This window comes from Gossypium hirsutum, chromosome A02 (genome assembly GCF_007990345.1).
Source record: "Gossypium hirsutum isolate 1008001.06 chromosome A02, Gossypium_hirsutum_v2.1, whole genome shotgun sequence".
In the NCBI taxonomy this organism is placed as follows: Eukaryota; Viridiplantae; Streptophyta; class Magnoliopsida; order Malvales; family Malvaceae; genus Gossypium; species Gossypium hirsutum.
In genome coordinates, this window is record NC_053425.1 from 6445128 (window position 1) to 6464747 (window position 19620).

A 19620-nucleotide genomic window follows, 5' to 3' on the forward strand; every position below is an offset into this window, starting at 1 on the left:
AGTCGCTAAAGCCAAAAATTGGGTTTCGCAAGAGTCTCGCTATCTTCTTTCTTTCAGAAAGCTCCCAACAAAATATTTTTCCCAAAACACCCTCCTCAGCTCTTTCAATTTTCGAATCAGAACCCTAACATCTTCACCATGAACCATTATCACATCTACGAAGCCATCGGTCGTGGAAAATATTCGGTAATATCTCCTTATTTCTCTCAGATTTCGTCAAAAATTTTTCATCGCTTATTTTACTTCATTTTCTTTTTCTTAATCTCAATGTTTTTGTTAGAGTGTGTATAAAGGACGGAAGAAGAAGACGATTGAGTATTTTGCAATCAAAAGTGTCGAGAAATCGCAGCGGAGCAAAGTTCTTCAAGAAGTAACATCGACTTCTTCTTTTTTTCGAATTTTTTGATATGATTGGAATGATCAATTACTAATATTGAAAATTTAGATGCTATTGATTTGATTTTAGCTTGTACTTATACTAGGTATGATCTTTATGGATGTTAGAGCTGTTTTTTTTTTCTTTTGAATATTTGAGATAATTTGGTAACCTCGATATTTATGCTTAATTCACAGCGGAGCAAAGTTCAGCAAGAATAACATCGAGTTTTTATTTTTATTTTTTATTTTTTTTAAATTGAGCTGATTTGAATGATTTATTACTAAGATTGAAAATTAAGATGCCATTTATGTAATTTTAGCCTGAAATTTTATTATTTATGATCTTTATAGAAGCGAGAGCTGGTTTCTTTGTGTGTGTGTGTGTAATAGTTTAACCACAATAAAAATGTTTAATTACTAATGCTAATACAATATTAGCTTATATTTTACTGTTTTTACACGATCTTTTTCCATATATTTTCAGGTTAGGATACTTCACTCTTTAAATGATCCAAATATACTGAAGTTTCACTCATGGTATGTTTATTTTCCAATTTAGATCTTTACTTCTAAATTTTTGGCATATTTTCAAAATTTCTCAATTTCGTTACTTGTGTGTCAAGGTACGAAACTTCTGCACACTTGTGGTTGGTTTTGGAATTCTGTACCGGTGGAGATCTGATGACCTTGTTACGGCAGGTACTTACAGGATACCTCCTGTTTTTCATTTCTTTGAAAGCATGAAAGCAACTGTGAAATTTTATTGGTCTGATTAACTGAGACAGATTCAAGGATCTCGAATGTGGGTATGTTTGTTTAGAAATATACGTTTGGGTTACATTTTCAATCTCTTTAATGATGAATTTCAGGATGGTAAGCTGCCAGAAGATTCAATTCATTTCTTGGCCTACGATCTTGTCAAAGCTTTGCAGTAAGAATATATGTTCTATTTCCTATTCAATTTGCAGTTAGTGTCTCGTATGTCTTTTACATTTTTTAGCTCTCTATGTTGCTCAAAGTCAAATGTGGGTGTTGGATATGTATGAGTCCAAAAGGGCTACTTCCAATTTCTTTCAAGATATTTTATGTATCAGGAGTGTCCTTGGAATGCCATATCTCTATATACATGTTTGTAAATGTGTCGAATATAGATATTTCAAAAAAAAAAAAAAGTTGGAGTAATATAGCTTTTGTGAGTTACTAATGGAAATGCTGGTGGTTGTTATTAGATATTTACATTCAAAAGGAATCATTTACTGTGATTTAAAACCATCAAACATCCTTCTGGACGAGAATGGGCATACAAAGGTACCTATTCAGCATAAAGTAACTTTTTCATAAGATCGAGTTGGTATCATCCTACTTCCTACGCAATTGAGCTTTTACATTTGTGTATTCATTTGATGCAGCTATGTGACTTTGCACTTGCAAGAAAGTTGAGTGATATATCTAAAACGCCTTCTTCCATGGTAGGTTCATGTAACCATTGTAACATTCTGTGCACCCAGGACAGAATTAAATTGCCAATTTAATCAAGCTCTTTAAGTAATCCTTTTACCTTTTTTTTTTTTTTCTTGTTTCTAACTTGTCCATTGTTCTGCTTTCTACTGCTTAGCTACCACAAGCAAAACGCGGAACTCCCTGTTATATGGCTCCTGAATTGTTTGAGGATGGAGGTGTCCATTCTTATGCATCTGATTTTTGGGCACTCGGTTGTGTGCTATACGAGTGTTATGCAGGAAAGCCTCCTTTTGTTGGCAGGGAGTTCACTCAACTTGTAAAATCCATCCTCTCAGATCCGCCTCCTCCACTTGAAGGAAGTCCAAGCCCTTCTTTTGTCAATATTGTTAATTCTCTTCTGATTAAAGATCCAGCTGAGAGAATAAAGTGGCCTGAGCTTTGTGTGCATGCCTTTTGGAGGAATAAATTTTCTCAAGTATCTTTACCACCTCAGCCTGCTTTTGAAAACATGATTGAGTTATATGCTAAACCATGTCTCTCAGAGCGTAATGGTGACAGATCTTCTCAAAGCAAGACCCCTCCTAAATATAGGGAAAAAGATCCAAGGGGGGCTTCAAGGAAAGATGAGAATTCTCTGGCGGGTTCAAAAGGTCATGAGACACCAGTTAAGGGTACACCAGTTGGCCGTAAAACTCAACCAAAGGCTTCTGGCAGAGGAGCGGAGGAGAAGCATAAAGATCATTCTAGTGCTATTAAGCGTGTGAATCTCTTGAGATTATCTAGAATAGCCAAAACAAACTTACAGAAGGAGAATGAGAAGGAAAATTACCGGAGGCCTGTCCCTAATAGCTCTGAGAATGAATCTGAAGTAAAAATTGAGAACACCGATATGGAACTTGATTTTGATGAGAACAATGAAGAGGAAGTGCATGATGAATCAGATGGGTCAGATGTCCCCACTTGTACGAGTGAAGAGAAGGTTTCAAGTCAGAATCAAGAACAATTCAAAGTGGAAGAGGGGGATAATAACGTTGACAGAGCAGACAGCCAAGCTGGGAGTAATTTGCCTGCCTCTGATGAATCAAAAACATGTGATCAGGAATCATCTTCAGATCATGTTGAAGTGGCTGCAACCCCACCTAGTGTCAGTTCTCAACACAGAAACCAGAGAATTAAGGAAAGTCCAGGGGCTGCCCTTGAGTCTGAATGGTCAAAAACATCCAATAGTATCTCCAAAGTTCTCTGGCATACTTCTGATCTTTCTGTAAGACCTGTAATGCCAAGCAGAAAAGCTGATAAAATGTCAGAGGCGCTTCCTTCACTACCATTTGAGGCATTGCATCCGTCTGATTTTGTAAGAATGTCAAAGGAGAAATTGGATGCACTCAACAATAGAATCATATCAATATTTGGAAGTGCTGGCACCAGTGAGAAGCAAAATGTGATTAGATACCTTGAGATGCTTAGTAATAACACAGAAGCAGCCAATATCTTGACTAATGGTCCGATAATGCTCATGCTTGTCAAAATGCTCAGGCTGTCCAAGACTTCTGCTTTCCGCGTGCAACTTGCTTCACTGATCGGCTTGCTGATCCGACATTCTACTTTTATCGAAGATGACTTGTCAAATTCAGGAATTTTAATTGCACTTAGTGATGGTCTTAGAGACTACCAGGAAAAAGTTAGAAGATTTTCTATGGCTGCTTTAGGTGAATTACTGTTCTATATTTCCACTCAAAATGAGCAAGCAAAAGATAACAACCCACTTGAATCTCCATCAAAAAACAACAAGCCTGTATCTGGCTGGCAGGTCTGTCTCATATGCCATTGCTCTAACATTTTAGATGGTAAACCTGATAAGAGGAATCTTGATTTTTAATGATGTTGCTTTCAAGATTTCATGTTTTAAACAAGTCAGAAACTGCCAGTATTGATGTAATGCCTATTTGTTTCGTTCCCTGCTGATTTTCATATATGTTCCATTATTCTCCTCTTTATTGGCAGGTCCCAAATTCATTGGTTTCATTGGTGTCATCAGTTTTACGTAAAGGAGAGGATGATATGACTCAGCTTTATGCACTTAGGACAATTGAAAACATTTGCAGCCAAGGAGGATATTGGGCATCTCGTTTCACCAGCCAGGACGTGATTAGTAACCTGTGCTACATTTACAGGGCTGTGGGGAAGCAAGAGAGCATGAGGCTAACTGCAGGGTCTTGTTTGGTCCGCCTTGTTCGTTTCAATCCCCATATCACTCAATCAGTTATAGATAAACTTTCACTCAAGGATATTGCATCTGCTCTTAACAAGGGCAGTCCGCGTGAGCAGCAAATCTGCTTAAATCTTCTAAATATGGTACTGCTTGGGAGCCATTTGTTCTCCACTATAGGAAGGTACCTTCAACCGTTGGTAGAGGACAAGAATCTGGTGCCTAGCCTAGTGTCTCTCATTGAACAGGGAACTGAAACCCTACGGGGCAAAGCACTTCTTTCAGTGGCTCTTCTTTGTAAGAATGGTAAGAGATGGTTACTGCAATTCTTTTGCAATGCAAGGTTACTCCACACAGTGGACAGATTGGCAAAAGAGAAGGATAACTATCTACAGCAATGTCTAGATTCATTTCTTCGTGAAGTGGCATCTACAGTTCCCGGCTTACTGGATAGTATAACCGGAGATATCCAGCAAATGATGGGAGGACGACGACATGGGCAGAACTCTGCCCTTACCAGTCGTGCTGCTGCAAAGAATAATGTTAATTTGTTCCCTGTAGTTCTTCATCTTCTTGAGAGTTCATCATTTAAAAGCAGATTGGTGACTCATCAGATCTTGCGGCAGTTGGCAAATCTTATCCAAGTTGTTGAGACACCATTTCAAGTAAGTAGTTTTATCTGAGCCATCCTTTGATCTCATCACTGATTATAAATTTTTCAGAGCATTTTCTTTATTTTAGTGCACATAATATAATTATATGGACTTGGTGTGAATGTTGGATAGTTATGTCGAAAATAAAGAAAATATTAGTAAGACAAATATTCCTTACAAATACTAATACAGGTCATCTTTTTTATTGACCAGGGACGGGATGATTTCCAAATAACATTGTTACGAGTTCTGGAATCCATACTTGAGGAATCTCCTGTAATTCTTGAAAGCCCTAATATTTTACCCAAGGAATTCTTCCTAGTCTTGCTGTTCTTTACAAGGGCAACAAAGATGGTAATGCCAGATTTTTGTGCCTGAAAATCATGTTCGATGTAATGGTCATCTTCTTGAATGAACCTTCATTAAAAGGTCAAAGTTCAGAGGATCTAAGATTGATATCTAATTCTCATTTTCTTCCACTCTATCCCACCTTGATTGAAGATGAGGATCCCATTCCCATGTATGCACAGAAGCTTCTAGTGATGCTAATTGAGTTCGATTATATTAAAATCCCCGACATTTTAGATCCAAAAATGGTCTCAAAATGTTTTGGATTTTTGCTTGGCGATCTAACAAATGCAAATGTAAACAATGTCAAACTGTGTTTAGCTCTGGCTTCTGCTCCTGAGATGGATTCCAAGTTATTTTCGCAGCTAAAAGTGGTTCGAAAAATTGGTAATCTTTTGGAGCTTGTATATGCAAAGGATATGGAAGACTTTCTTGAGCCAACTCTTGGCTTGTTTAAGGCTTTTCTTCTCCGCTCTAGTGGTAATGGTTTCGTTTACACAAAAGAACCCACACTGTTACTTGATGGTTCATTCGAGTCAAGTGGCTCAGTCAACCAGCAGCAATGCATTAGAGATATAATGGACTTTGGCAGCAATGTTGGAGTGCTATTGGAGTTAAGTGCATCTCATGAACCGAACATTGCTGATGTAGCCTCTGAATGTGTTGTCTTATTGCTCAAGGCAGCTCCAAGGGAAGCTACAACTGGGTTCCTAACTAATCTCTCAAAGGCTGGTTCAATACTCGAGTCCTGGCGCAGCAAGGGTGTCTCTCACTTGCTCTTGAACCGGTTACTGCAGGCTGTCGGTTATTCTTGTAGGCAATACTTATCACATGCTATGATACTATCAATATCTGCAGCTGAAATTACACGGATTCAAGGCATCGTTTCTGAGTTGAAAAGCTCCAGTATACCTGGATTGGCTAATGTTGCTTCCGTTGTTTTCTCGGAGTTGCAGCGGCTGCCTCGTCGCATTTGAACTTCATTTCAGGTATATCACTTCTATAAATAGCTAGTCATGCTGAATTTCTTTCGCAAGGATAAATGGTACCGAACTGGTTGAAAGGGAACCAATGTTATGTTTAGTCCAACAATTACATGATAGTTATTTTACATTAAGTTCATGTTTAAACATTAAAAAACAAATTTGGTTGAACTGATTAAAATGAAAACCGAAAATTTGATCGGTTCACTTTTCAATTTCATTCATGCAATATTGCTCTTTCTCTTATCTGCTCTTTTTTTGAATATTATCCTTTATAGATTAATACATTCTGAGATTTACTTGCACGTTACAGGCATTGATGAAACGACATGGAACATATTTATGGAGTTCTGGAGGGTCAAAATAATCCATGTTGGAGAGGTGAGTTATATTTTGTTAAGTACTGCTCTTGGCCTGTAAATGTATAAACTATGCATGCTTCGTTTCGTACCATCATTGATATAATATCTTTTTCTTTTTGTTGGATAATTGATATAATATCATATTCAATTTAAGTTCTTTTCGTTCTTCAATGCTTTATTCGAAAAAGAAACCGTTGAGCCTTTATTTTTTTGCATTTCTTTTGTCAAATCTTATTTATTAGTCAACTGTATACGAATATATTAGGTTGGGTTCTGTAAATTGTTTCTTTATGAAATAATTTTATGGTAGTTGTGTATGTGTTGTCTAAACAACGAATTTTTGCTTTAAATTTTTATAGTTCAATGCAACATTTATTTAAAAAAAAATACAATTTTCGTTGTGATAAAATTTATGCAATAGTTTCGTGATTATGGTGTCAGTGTCACTGTTGCTTAAACTCAAAAACAATGGTTTATTTTAATGTTGCAATTGATGTTTTAAGTAATAATTTTTTATCTAGTTAAATGCAAGATAATGCTTTTCATAGTTATTGTAACGTTTTTTCTAAAAATATCTTTCAACATTACTTTAAAACTATAAAAACGTTTTTTCAATAGTTGCAATGTTATTTTTTTTATTAGAAAAAGAATAATTAATAATTGCAAAACGACTACTTATTTATATAATACTATTATAAGATGAGTACTATGATTTCGTTTTTTGTTTTCTGAAGTTGAGGGAGAAACTGTTGTATAGTGTGTGAACTTGGAGTTACCATTGGAAACAACTCCTTTGCTACTATATTAATGAGTTAGTTAATAAATTAACACATATTCTTATTTATTTATCTTTATATACTTAGTGGTCTAGTTACATTTTAAAAACTATGCAACTCATTTCATGAATTAATACTAGTAAGAGCTTTATATTCATTTATGTATATATAAAATAAATTCTAGTTAGATGATCTTTATTGAAAATTAGAGAATGAAATTTGAAAAAACATAGTTAATATTATTTTGCATTAATAATTAATTAATATATGTTTGTACAGCTATATATGTGTGTCTTAATTAATAGTTGTTTTTAGGTGCTTAATTATTATCTATGTATTAATGTGTAATTGGATGTATTATATATTAATAGTTAGGTGCATTAGAGATAACAAAAGAGTAGGGTTCATTAATTCTTATATAAAAATATTTATATGACGAAATTATATATATTATTAAGGCAACGGTTACGTAACACAAAAAAGTTAAGTTGCTTAAATATTTTTTTTAAAATTTTCAAATTATGCAACCATTTTATTTATGTTAGTTACTAATAAAATTTTAAGCAACTATGCAACACTATTTCTAGCATGTTGCTTATTACATTAAAATGCAACAATTTTCATATCTATTTTTGTTGTTGTGAATTTCATTTTTGGTTTTATTTTGAGATATTATTTTATTAGTAAGAGCTATTTTTTAGTATAATGTTTGAAAATATAAATTTGAAAATTTCAGCTTGAATTTCATTTAAGTTTAAATATCTTTTGAGTTTTTGAACTTTTTATACCTTTGGAATTTAATTTCTTTTCTATTATTTAATACAATTTAATCTTATTTTTTATTTAAAAATATAAGTCTAATTATTAATACTGTTACAATTTTTATATTAAATTCAGTCATTCTAATGTCATTTTCTTGTTATATGATTATTAAAGGATTATTTTTTTATTTCAAAATGTCAAATTAGTAAATTTAACAAAAGAACTTTAGCGATGTTAACAATTAAATCTAAAATTTTAAAATTTAAAAAGTAATAAAATTAAATTCTTAAAAATAAAAATAAAACAATTAAATTTTAAATGTACGGAAAATATACAAAAATGGAGCAGATTTTAACCATTCATTTATTATATATATAACACTTGATTTGAATTTTATCCTTACCCCTTACCCCTTATAATTTATAATATATTTATAAATTTAAAAAGGAATTATCATTATTACCCTTACATGTATTTTTATTATGTAATTGATAATTTTTTTTTTGGAATTCAATTCAGTTTTTCATGTTAGTATTTTTAATATCATTGAGTGAAGCAAGTCAGTCCACATGATAACATTTTTGTCTTACTAAAATTAACGGTTTCTTAGTCCGTCCATAAGCCCAAAACATTATTCAAAATAATATTAAAATATAAAATATCATTACGAATTTATGTCCAAGGATTGGTATAATCCAATTTCTGAACTTCTCTGAGTTCTTAATTCTCATAGGATTTTAGGTTCACAAAGTAACAGAGTACTGTTATACATAATAAATAGAACTCTAAAAGCAAACAAACCTGACATCAAGAAAATACTCTCACTATTGAGACAACAATAAATATACAATTAAAATTAATAATCAGCTAATGCTGGACAAAATTGCTGTTCTTGTCAACCTGCAAAACTCTCATTAATATTAACACAAAACTTCACACTGAAATATCCAGCTGTTGAGCCGGGTTTGCAACGATTTTAGGAAATCGGTATAGCATTCTAGACTTCTTGTACCTGCTATATCAGCTTCGAGTTCCTTTTTCATTGCCACTGAGGACCGTTTCTTTCAGTGGGTGATCCGGGAACAAATGGTACAAAACCCCTTCCACCGAATACAGGTCGCATAAAGGCATCATCGAATTTTCTCCAATAATAGTGCACGGTGTGGGAAGGAGTGGTCAAGAGCATTCTTAAGCTGGATGGGCGGACCACGCTTCGGTTGCCTTGCTCAGCCTCAGATCCTTGCCCATTGTCGAGAAGTGGTAGGAAGAATGATTTAGGAGTAGTTGGCTCGGACGAAAGCATTCTCGAGAGATGTTTTGGAGAAGGAAGCAAGATCCTAACTAATGGTTTAGTCATCAATCCGAAAACCTGCATAGTTTCAACAAACATAAACTTAATTGAACTCCAAATTTCTACTATATTTATTTTACCTCGTCGAGTAAAAGGAAACATAAAAGAGATGTGGAATGAAGTGCAACAGTTAAAAGCACATTACGACTACCATGCTACAATTAGAGCTATGATCGAGCTGAGCAGAATTCAACTCCAAATTTAGAGCCCAAAACATGGCTCAACCTTTATTGAGTTTCACTTTTAAAATTCAAGCATAATTCATGCTAAGACTCAAACAACCAAGTTGGCTTGATTAGACAATCTACCTTGTTCACCAAGTTAAAAACAAGCTCAATTCCTATCCTCAACGTAAAAACACAATTTATTTATGCTCAAGCTTAAGTTTGAATTAAGAATTATCTAACTAAAAAGAATGTTCGATTAAGCTTGTGAGCCACTCAAGTAAAGCATTAAGATACTCAGTTTGGCTTGCTCGACAGCTTGTGCTTGACTCAACGAAGTTCAAACTAAACTAGAATATGTTTCTAGCCAACCCAAGTAACTTACAAACATAAATGTCTCATTACAACCTTCCTTGCAATTTGTAAACTGTAGTGTTTGGTAAAAGATTGGAGGTATGAGAACAAAGGTAAGAGGTCATAATCAAGCTCTATCGAAGAATTAAAGGGATGACTTATGTCTTACCACTGTGCTGAAAAGAACAACCGTGATTGTGCTGGTTATCATCATCGCATTCCCTCGCACTTGAGTATGACCTAAACTAGTAAACTGCAAAAGATCGAATATTAAACTCATCATTACACATTTTTTTCTTTATTAGTCCTGCAAATTCATGAAGAAAACAAAAAACTTGCAATTATACACAAGTTTTCTGTCAGAACCCTTAGATTATCGATTGAATATTTTATATAGAATTTAACTGTATATAAATTTAAATAAGTTAAAATCTATTATTTTGCCCTGAAAGATTGTATATAAGACTTGGGAGCACTTCTGTGCATTGAAAGATCCTACTAATGATATATAATGTTGGATTACATGAAAGAAGAAACAAGTTGAATCATTATACCTGATTATAAGCAAGTGCCATTGAGACAGCACCTCGCATAAGACCGGCCCACCAAATGGTAACCTGCAAAATATAAGTCCACAGAGAGGTAAAAATTTATTGATCCTGAGCCTACTAAAGATACGTGTTAGAATGGTTCGAAACACATACTTGCTGTTTGAATTCAATTTTCTCATGAGGAGCTTTCTTTGTCAAGTTGGATATGAACGACAAGGGGAAAACGAAGCCTGCTCTTCCAACAAGAATCAAGCCCAGTAGAATCGAACTCACCCCAACTGATTTTCCGGGGCTTAGAAAAAAAAAGTTATGTTAATTCATAATAGAAAAATATGAATTTTGAGTTAATAGTAAGATATAAAAACAGTGTATTATTGGCCTCACCTATCACTGATAACTCTCCACTTCTCGATGTCCAAAGCATCCATACCAACATAGAGGAAGATAAAGATCTCAGCAACAAATGATAGAGTAGCAAAAGCATGCCTGCAATAATATTCGGAAGTGATGAGATACGAAAGGTTGGCGGGTGGAAAACTGATTTAACAGTTCAAACTAACAGATTTTGGAGATTGAACATACTTCGTTGTCACTCTTGAACTTTCTGTAACATTATGCCATGTATAGTGAGACATAACAATCCCACAAAAGAATACTGTAAGAATTCCGCTTAAATAGAAAAGCTGCAAGACAAACGTTCCAATATTGTCATTAATAGAAAAGAAAAACAGTCACTGACAAGGAGGCCTGCAAGTTCTAAGAAACCTTACTTCAGCGAGCATGTATGAGAGGTAAGCCATGAGGATCATAAGAGCAACCTCGCGATCAGTTGAATGCCTGTTTTTGCAAGAAGAAAAATGATATGAAGACCGTATACTAAACAAACCAGAACTCCTTGCCTTCATTGTTATGAAAATTAACACCACTACTGAAAGTGACCACCCATGTCCCATATATCTAGACATGAAAATATGGCCTTCCAAAAATCCTATTAATATATAGAAAAACTTAGAAAAAAGTTCAATATCCCCATGCTGTACACATGTCCATATCTGACACTCACACTCGAGTTCGAGAAACATAGATTATGGTTGAGAAAGTTCAAGTGCACAGTGCTTTTATCCTCAGCTAGTTAAATGAGGCAAACATATGAAAACTGGACTTAAATACGAACCTTCCGAAATACAGCTTTTTAATAATGAAAGCACTGAGCAGTCCAGTCTGTAGAAGATAAACAAAAATGATCACTAGGAATAATATCAAACCACAATCAAGGGTATTTTGAAACTGAGAATAGAAAGAAAGCCTCACCACAACTCCTAGCAAAGTACTTGAGATGAACAAATAAAAAAAATTTCCGACAAATTTCAAGGCAATGGTAGAGTTGATGTGAGTAAGGTCAAAGCTCTGGATTGCATTGAAAAGAACCACTGATGTGGCATCATTCACAACTCCCTCCCCAAAAACTAGACTGTACAACAAAGGTGTCTCGTCCTGATTAAGAACCTGAGACAAACGAGCAGAGGATAAATTGATTGGCGCAGTTACTGTTTTAAAATTTTAATGGGAACCTAGATCTCGAACATACATACTTGCAAAGTGCAAACAGAATCTGTTGCAGAAAATATTGCCCCAATTGCTGCAGTTCAGAGTAGTGAGGAGAATTAGCAAAAGACAAACATAAAATTCAACAATATATAGGAAAAAGAGTTAGTGAGGCATGAATGTTACCAAGATAGTCCCCTATCTGCAGATCACCAATATGCAATTCCTTGAAAAACTGTATGGCACCTAGTTCCCAGTAAATAAGAAAAGAAATAGTAGATATTAGGGAAAAAATTAGCAATTAGTAATTTTTTTTTTAACCAGAGAAATAAAACCTTACTCTAAGAGATAAGGCCAATCAGTTAGTAATTCAGTATGTGTGCTTGTCACTAAATGTGCATGTTTGTGCAGCCAACAATGACTATAATCACAAGCTACGTTACTTAGATTCAGGAGTGAATGTTAGACACGTGTATATGTTTGAAATGGATTTGGTCAATACTTTTTAAGTTTTTCTGGATGGTTATATCCCTATACTCATGTGGATATATGTCGAACACAGGTGTCAAACAAGGGTAACTTCAAGAAAAATGAAGTGTCGGAGCAACATACATTGCACTTCTACAGAACTTATAAAATCAGAGCACCTTTCCCAAATTTTTACCAATAATTTGAAAACAATGTATTTCATAAACCATCCACCTTGAACTAACCCAATAATGAGTTGAAACATACAAAAGTTATCAAAACATTAAACATACCTGCAGATATGATGCCAAATGATATTAAAGTACCAACTGCACCAAACAGCATGATAGTAATAAAGTTGCGGAAAAATTGCTTCTTCTTCACTTGGAATCTGGTAAAAAGAAGAAAAAAAAAATCAATAATTGTTGTTTTAAGTAGGACCGGGTTACTCAAAGCGTATAGGTACAGTTGATGATTCCTTAATTGCTATTTTAGGAACTCTTTTTGCATTTAATGCATCATTTTTATTAAATTCAAGATAAAAATGTATTAATTGTATTTTTTTTCATCAAGTACGAATAATCAGGCAAAGATTAACATTTTCCTTTGAAGTATTATCTCCGTACAAGAACCTAAACAAAATTGAAACTAAAACCCACGAAAAAAAATGTTAATGCACTTTAACTAAGGGCAACCAAAATGTCCTCATAAGTAAATGGAAAACAAATATAGATAGAGATTAACTGCAAACATCAATAACTTACCCCGCATTAAAAATAATAGGAGGAAGCAAATAAATGAAGAACAAGTCTTCACTGAAAACTAACAGGTGAGAGCTTTTTCCTCCTGTTGTAAGCAAAATTACAACTCCAGTGCACACCCCCTGCCATCAAAGAAAACCAAAATTATGAAAATTATGAAAACTCATATGAAAATATGCAAAAGTACAACTTACAATGACAAGAGCAGTAATGGACTCGTTCATCCATCGGCTTTCCTCTAGTAAATGACCAATCACAATACAACCGCAAAGAAGCGCCACGAATAAGTTCATTGAAACTATGGAGCTATGATCGGAGGCTAAAAGAGAGCTTAAGATCCCGATCGCCATGGTATACCACTAATAATCACGAATCTATTATTTTGAAGTGCGAGCTAGAGTTTAACTATATAATAACTTAGAGCTTGATTTTATTATTGCTATTATTCAATTTCCCTTGAGTATTTGATTTTGGATCCGAAAACTCTCATTCCAGGGACTTCCAGTTTCAGCTGCAAACCTCACTGAAAATCTGTTCAAAATAAAAAAATATATATATAGTTGAAGCTTTGGATCAGTTAATTAACGATAGCTCATTCTCTTAAGTTTCTAGTTTGGTTGCTGAGAAACAGGGATTGAGATTCAAAAACCGTAAGTTTCAGGAAAAGAAAGCAAAAAAAAAAAATGAATAATTCAAACTTACAGAAATAAACCACAAAGTCAAAGAAGCAAAAACATAGATAATTTTCCTTCTCTTTTTCCTCCTCTTTTTCTTGCCAGCCAAAAGAGTTAACTCGACAGCTCAAGTTGAAAGCTTAAAAAAATATAGAAACAGAGTCAGAATCCAACTCACCTCCACTCGAGTTCTGAATCTCAAAACTGTAAACTAAGAATAAGACGAATATGGATCATAAAACTTCAACCGGAACCTGACACGGGAGAAAGTAAGCAAAGAAATGCTGAATTTTCTAGTTCCAGATGCTAACCTCACCGAAAATCTGTAGAAAATTCAAAAATAAAAAATGGAGTTGAAGCTTGGAACAGTCAATTAACGATAGTTTATATTTTCAAAGTTTCGAGTTTGGCTGCTGAGAAATAGGAAATGAAAGTGAGGAATTGAGATTCAAAATCCGTAAGTTCCAGCGTTAAACAAAAGGGAAAGAAAGCAAAATAATAATAATAATTCAAACCTACAGAAATAAACCTCAAAGAAACGAAAACGCATCTCATTTTCCTTTTCCTCCAGTTTTTCTTGCCAGCCAAACAGAGTTAATTCGACGGCTTAAGTTGAAGCTTAAAATATTACAGAAACCGAGTCGGAATCCAACTCACCTCAACTCGAGTTCCGAATCTCAAAACTGTGAACTGAGAATATAAAGCATCTCCAACCGGAACCTGATTCGGAAGAACTTAAGCAAAGAAATGCTGAATAATTTTTTTAAAATTGAAATATTTTATTTCCTTAAAGGAAAAATAAATGAGTGAATCACAGAGAAAAATACAGAGTATTACAGTTCAGACAGTGAAAGGAAAGCGAAGAGATGGGAAAAGACAGAATTGTACAATAGACCTTTTGAAAAGACAGTTTAAAGTCCTAAAACGATTTTAACCGTTGATGATAATTAGATTGAGAAAGTATTGTAAGTCAATGGTGAGGATTGTTTTGTTGTTGTGGTATTGGGTTCACATGATAATTCCTGTTGAATCTTCATTGATTGGGTAGAGAATAGCGGAGAGGGACGTGAAAGGAAAGGAGCAAAAATGAAGGTACGCATGTTATGATTTTGTCGACTAAACGTGTCAATGGAAGATATTTTTCAATATTTTTTTATAATATTCTACTAAAAATCAATTGAATTTTTAGCTAAAATAAATCTAAATATCTTTTTCTCCAAGTTTGAATAAAATATTAAGTTGAGGAAAACAAGTCTGAAAAAATAATCCATATAAAATAAAAGTCATGCTCGGACGACATTTAAAATTATCATTATAATTATTGAAAAATTCAACTCCACGAATGATGAATCCTTCCCCACATTTATTCATGATTTATTTTTAATTATTTAATGGTATTTCAATAATATTTATATTATTAGTATATAATTTTAGTATTTTTTTACTCTAAATCTAAAACTTTAAATTTAAATTCTGAATCTATACCCTGAATCTTAAATTTCAAACACTAAAACTTGAACTTAAATCTTAAACTCTGAATTTAAATTTGAGATTTAAGGTTTGATGTTTGAGGTTTATGTTTGTAGTTTAAGTTTGAGTTTTGATTTAAAGTTTAGGGTTCAAGTTTGAGTTTCTAGTTTAGGGTTCAAGATTCTTGATTTGAGATTCAGAGTAAAAAAAAAAACCAAAATTATGTATCTACAGCATAGAAAAAATTCCTGAAATTTCATTAAATAATTAGAAATAGACTATAAATGATGTGGTGGAAATGATACATATAATAATTTCTCCCAAATAACATTTGTTGCTTGCATTTTATAATTTTATAATTTTGATTCTTAATTTTTTATTAACATTAAATTTAAAACTTAAAAAAAAATTTAATTTGATTTCTGAATTTGAATTCAATTAAAGTGTGATTATGTGAATCTTTAAATTTTTGTTATGTCATCACTTTATTATTTAAAAATTGTGTATAAAATCTAAAAAATATGAAGGCTATAAAGAAATATAATTTCACAAAAAATTAGATGATGGCATCCTCATATTTTAATGGAATCCAAGTTAAAGGATCAAATTAAGAAAAGATATCAAATTTCAAAACTAATATAGACAAAGAAAAAAAACTCTGAAACCAAAATGAAAACCTTTCTAAATCTAAAAACTAAATATTGTTTTATCCCTAACTAAAAAAATTGGTCAAATTCCAATATTAGTCCCTGTACTATGCATAAGTTGTTCTTTATACTTAATTTGGTCATTTTCAATCCTCGTACTTTTTAAAATTTAAAATTTTAGTCCTGATCAAATGACAACTGTTAAATTCATTAAGTTCTGCCATATTCAAAATTAAATGCAATAAACTTATTATTGCATGGGTAATGCCATGCTAACTTCCCATTTCCACATATTACTAAAAATAATAATAATGAAGTTAACAATTTTGCTTGCATTAGAATTAAAAATTTGAAATTCAAGAAACAAAGTGAGAGAATGATACAATTAGAGAATATGGATTAAATCTAAAACTTTGCACATATTACATAACTAATAGCATAAATTAATCAAACAAAATTTACTTCTATCATTTGGTTAGGACTAAAATTTCAAACGAAAGGTACATAAATTAAAATTAATTAATTAAAAAAATATAGGGCCAAAATGAATTAAATTAGAGTATAAGGACTAAATCTTAAATTTGATGAAAAGAATTTGTTAACTTCGTGCCAACAACAAACAACTTCAAAGTATGGTAGTAGAGTTTAGGTCAAATACTCCTATTAGACTCTGTACTTTATGTAAATTTTGGGTTTAGTACTTGTATTTTAATTTGGTCATTTTCAATACTTGTAATTTTAGAATTTTTAAAATTTAGCCCCGACCAAATGGTAGTTATTAAATTCTGTTATTTTCAAAATTTGATACACAAAACATATTATCACATGTATAATGTCATGTCAGTTTACTATTTCCATATATTGCTTACAAAAAAACTAGTTAACAGATTTATTAACTGTTGCTTGTATTAAGACTGAAATTTTAAAATCCAAAAACTATAGCGACTAAAAATGATCTAGTCAGAGAACATGGATTGAATCTATAACTTTACGTATAATACAAGACTAATAACATATTTTAACCAAACAAATTTAACTTCCACCGTTTGGTTAAGGCTAAAATTTCAAAATTCGAAAAATATAAGGACTTAAATTAATCAAATTAAAGTATAAATACTAAAAATATAAATTACATAAAGTATAGGGTCCAATTGCAGAATTTTACCTAGAATTTACGTAAGCGCGTAACTCGGTTCTTAAAAAAATTAAATCAGGGTCGGTAGATTGGATTAAAATATTATCAGCAACTTTTTTATTACACTTGTCGATGACATGTTCTATTTCGTATTTACTGTATAAAATTCCTTTCTATTAATATTTGCATATTTTATAAATACCTCCAAATAAATTTTTTATTAAAAAAAATATTGTACTGGGATGAATAAACTAAACTACCATAATCTTTGTTTAGCACTCCACTTAAGGAAAGAGATATATAAGTAATGTTTGGTGTTTTTCGTGTTATGATTTTAATAGAATATGATTCTTTGGAATGTAACTATTGTGAATGTAATTATCGAGAAAATTATTTTACAATATTTGATATACATTGGGAGATATTGATTAAAATCTTATAAATATTGCATTATCACGTTTGGTTCATTAAATATTTTTCTATGTATTCATGTTTTTTATTTTTATAATAAGTTTTAATTGATAATTTTAATTTTATTTTTAATTTTTTAATTTATAATGTTAATTGAAAATAAAATTATTTTAAATTTTTCCTACATATATTTTCTAAATATAAAATAATGTGCATGTGAAATCATGTATATATAAAACTTTGTTTTCGAATAAATTAAAAAAAACTTATGTATATATAATACTTGTGAAATATCCATTGAAGTAATAGAAAAAATCAAATAGTATGATAAAAGAAGAATGCAATAATTTTTTTTTAAGATTATTAATAAGTAATACCCTCAAGTAATATAAAATAGGATTAATTTTGTCTTAATATTTTTTTGACTTTCTAATCCCCAGGGAAGTAACTTTCCCACATTTTATAATGGGAATTATATCGACGTCATAGTAAAGTAAGGCTAGTTTGGTAATATTTTTGAAAAGTGCTGTGAAAAGTACTTTTGAGAAGTGTTTTTGAAAAGTTTGGTTTAAAATTTGAGTGTTTAACATTGCTGTCAAAAAGTACTTTTGAGAAATAAAATGTCTATTTAATATATGAATATAAATTTTAAATATTTTTAAGTAATAAATATTAATTACTTATAAAATTTAATTAGAATATATAAACTACATTTTAAATATTTAAATATAACCATTAAATATTTGTATTTAGTATTTTAAAAAATATTTTTTAATTTTTAATTAATGATTTTAACACATTTGTAATTAAGCAAAAAAAAAAGGAAAAGTACTATATTATTGGAGGGTGAAAAAGTAATTAAGTACTAAAAGTATTTTTGGGAGAGGAAAAGCCAAAAATTTCAGTTAAAAACAGTTTATTTTGCACAGCTTTTCTTCCAAAAGTACTTTTAGAGTCAAAAATACTTTTTTTAAGCATAGAAAAACAGGCCCTAACTCTCAATGAAAAGTTAGATTTCAAAGAAAGTGAATAAAATCCGATACATCAAACATTAAAATCACTTTTCAATTGATAAAATTTTCAAGAAAGTGACCACTTTTCACTATACCCAATGCTATGAGTGTTTATCTCGTAAATAAATCTCTTTCTTATTTATTGCTTTAATATATTACTTTAAATGAGACAAATGTGATATATCAAATATGATGTTAAAATAGAATAAATATATTTAATTATAATTTAAATTAAAATAAAATTTGATGAAATTTAAATTTAAAATCCAACCAAACATTTTAATTTATATCGATATTCAATTTTCCCTTGTTTTATTATTTTGAGCCCTAACAAACCATTTGCCATGGAACCAAAGAACGAAAGAGTTCTTTTATGTTGCTTTTAAATAATTATAGGTTTATGATATTTATTATAAATTTTTCATAAAATAATTAGATTAAATTACAAATCTAAAGAAGATTTACAAACATCAAATTGTAAATCAATTTTTTTTATCATAAATCATTATCAAAATACTAATTTTAGTAAATCTTCACTTATAACAACATATTAACTTAGGTCGTGTTTGATAAATCATTAAAAATTTTTAACCTTTAATTTTTTAATTGTGTTTGATAATTTTATTAACTTTTTTACTTATATAATTTTTTTTTAAAATGTTGAATATGTTAAGTAAGTAGATCACTTAATGTGAAAAATATTAAGTTGATTTTATTTTTAAAATAAATTATTTCTTCATTTTCTTAAAATATTAAAATATTTAAATTTTATCTTTAATTTTATCCAAAACTGTTAAAATAAAATAAATAATACAATATCAATAAGATTAAAATTGTGAAATAATAAATTTTATCAAACAAAATAATTACATTCAGTGTTAATATATCAAACAATTTTATAATATAAAATCAATAATTATAAAATTTAATACTTAGTTTTTTTAATTTATAAAAAACATTCTTACTTCGAATCTTTAAGCATTTGGAATTGATTTGAAGAATTCAATTTTTTTTTAATTATTAGTAATTTATGTTATCGTTGTAGATACTGATTTAACACAATTACTAAAATACAACATAGATACAAGTTGTTATAATACCTAAAATTTCCAATCGGAGAAAGATCAACACGTGACTTAAATTA

General features: G+C 31.1%; 2 protein-coding genes across 9 annotated transcripts; one reads left to right on the forward strand and one right to left on the reverse strand.

Moving 5' to 3' along the window:
* LOC107949166 (serine/threonine-protein kinase RUNKEL) lies at window positions 1-6565 on the forward strand. The gene is given in 12 exon segments (XM_016883893.2): window positions 1-186; window positions 281-370; window positions 863-915; window positions 1002-1077; window positions 1248-1309; window positions 1608-1686; window positions 1788-1847; window positions 1994-3649; window positions 3844-4713; window positions 4915-5011; window positions 5014-6038; window positions 6346-6565. Coding segments are annotated over 11 exon segments (4104 nt in total). The 5' UTR covers window positions 1-138; the 3' UTR covers window positions 6027-6038; window positions 6346-6565.
* A 2058-nt stretch (window positions 6566-8623) lies between these two features.
* On the reverse strand, window positions 8624-14663 carry LOC107949164 (sodium/hydrogen exchanger 2). 8 transcript variants are annotated; one of them, XM_041089655.1, is made up of 17 exons: window positions 14458-14628; window positions 14112-14123; window positions 13829-13939; window positions 13321-13657; window positions 13130-13248; window positions 12659-12756; window positions 12084-12143; window positions 11945-11991; window positions 11664-11858; window positions 11527-11573; window positions 11123-11189; window positions 10935-11035; window positions 10737-10838; window positions 10506-10644; window positions 10356-10418; window positions 9971-10054; window positions 8624-9301 (listed from the first exon to the last, which is right to left on the reverse strand). In XM_041089655.1, the coding sequence occupies exons 4-17, from the start codon at window positions 13474-13476 to the stop codon at window positions 8972-8974; spliced, it is 1608 nt and encodes a 535-aa protein (XP_040945589.1). In that variant the 5' UTR covers window positions 13477-13657; window positions 13829-13939; window positions 14112-14123; window positions 14458-14628; the 3' UTR covers window positions 8624-8971. The 8 variants fall into 8 exon arrangements, with proteins under 8 accessions (XP_040945589.1, XP_040945577.1, XP_040945582.1 ...); XM_041089643.1 differs by having other exon boundaries at window positions 14055-14123; XM_041089648.1 differs by having other exon boundaries at window positions 14055-14123; window positions 14330-14628.
* Window positions 14664-19620: the final 4957 nt, after the last annotated feature.

Excerpts from the sequence above, each read along its gene's own strand:
- LOC107949164 (XM_016883892.2), bottom strand. The coding sequence starts at position 13,476 with ATGGCGATCGGGATCTTAAGCTCTCTTTTAGCCTCCGATCATAGCTCC. Across the intron at positions 11,992-12,083 it reads GCAGATAGGGGACTATCTTG|CAATTGGGGCAATATTTTCT; the intron begins GTAACATTCATG and ends TCTGAACTGCAG. Across the intron at positions 9,302-9,970 it reads TTGTTCTTTTCAGCACAGTG|GTTTTCGGATTGATGACTAA; the intron begins GTAAGACATAAG and ends GAAACTATGCAG.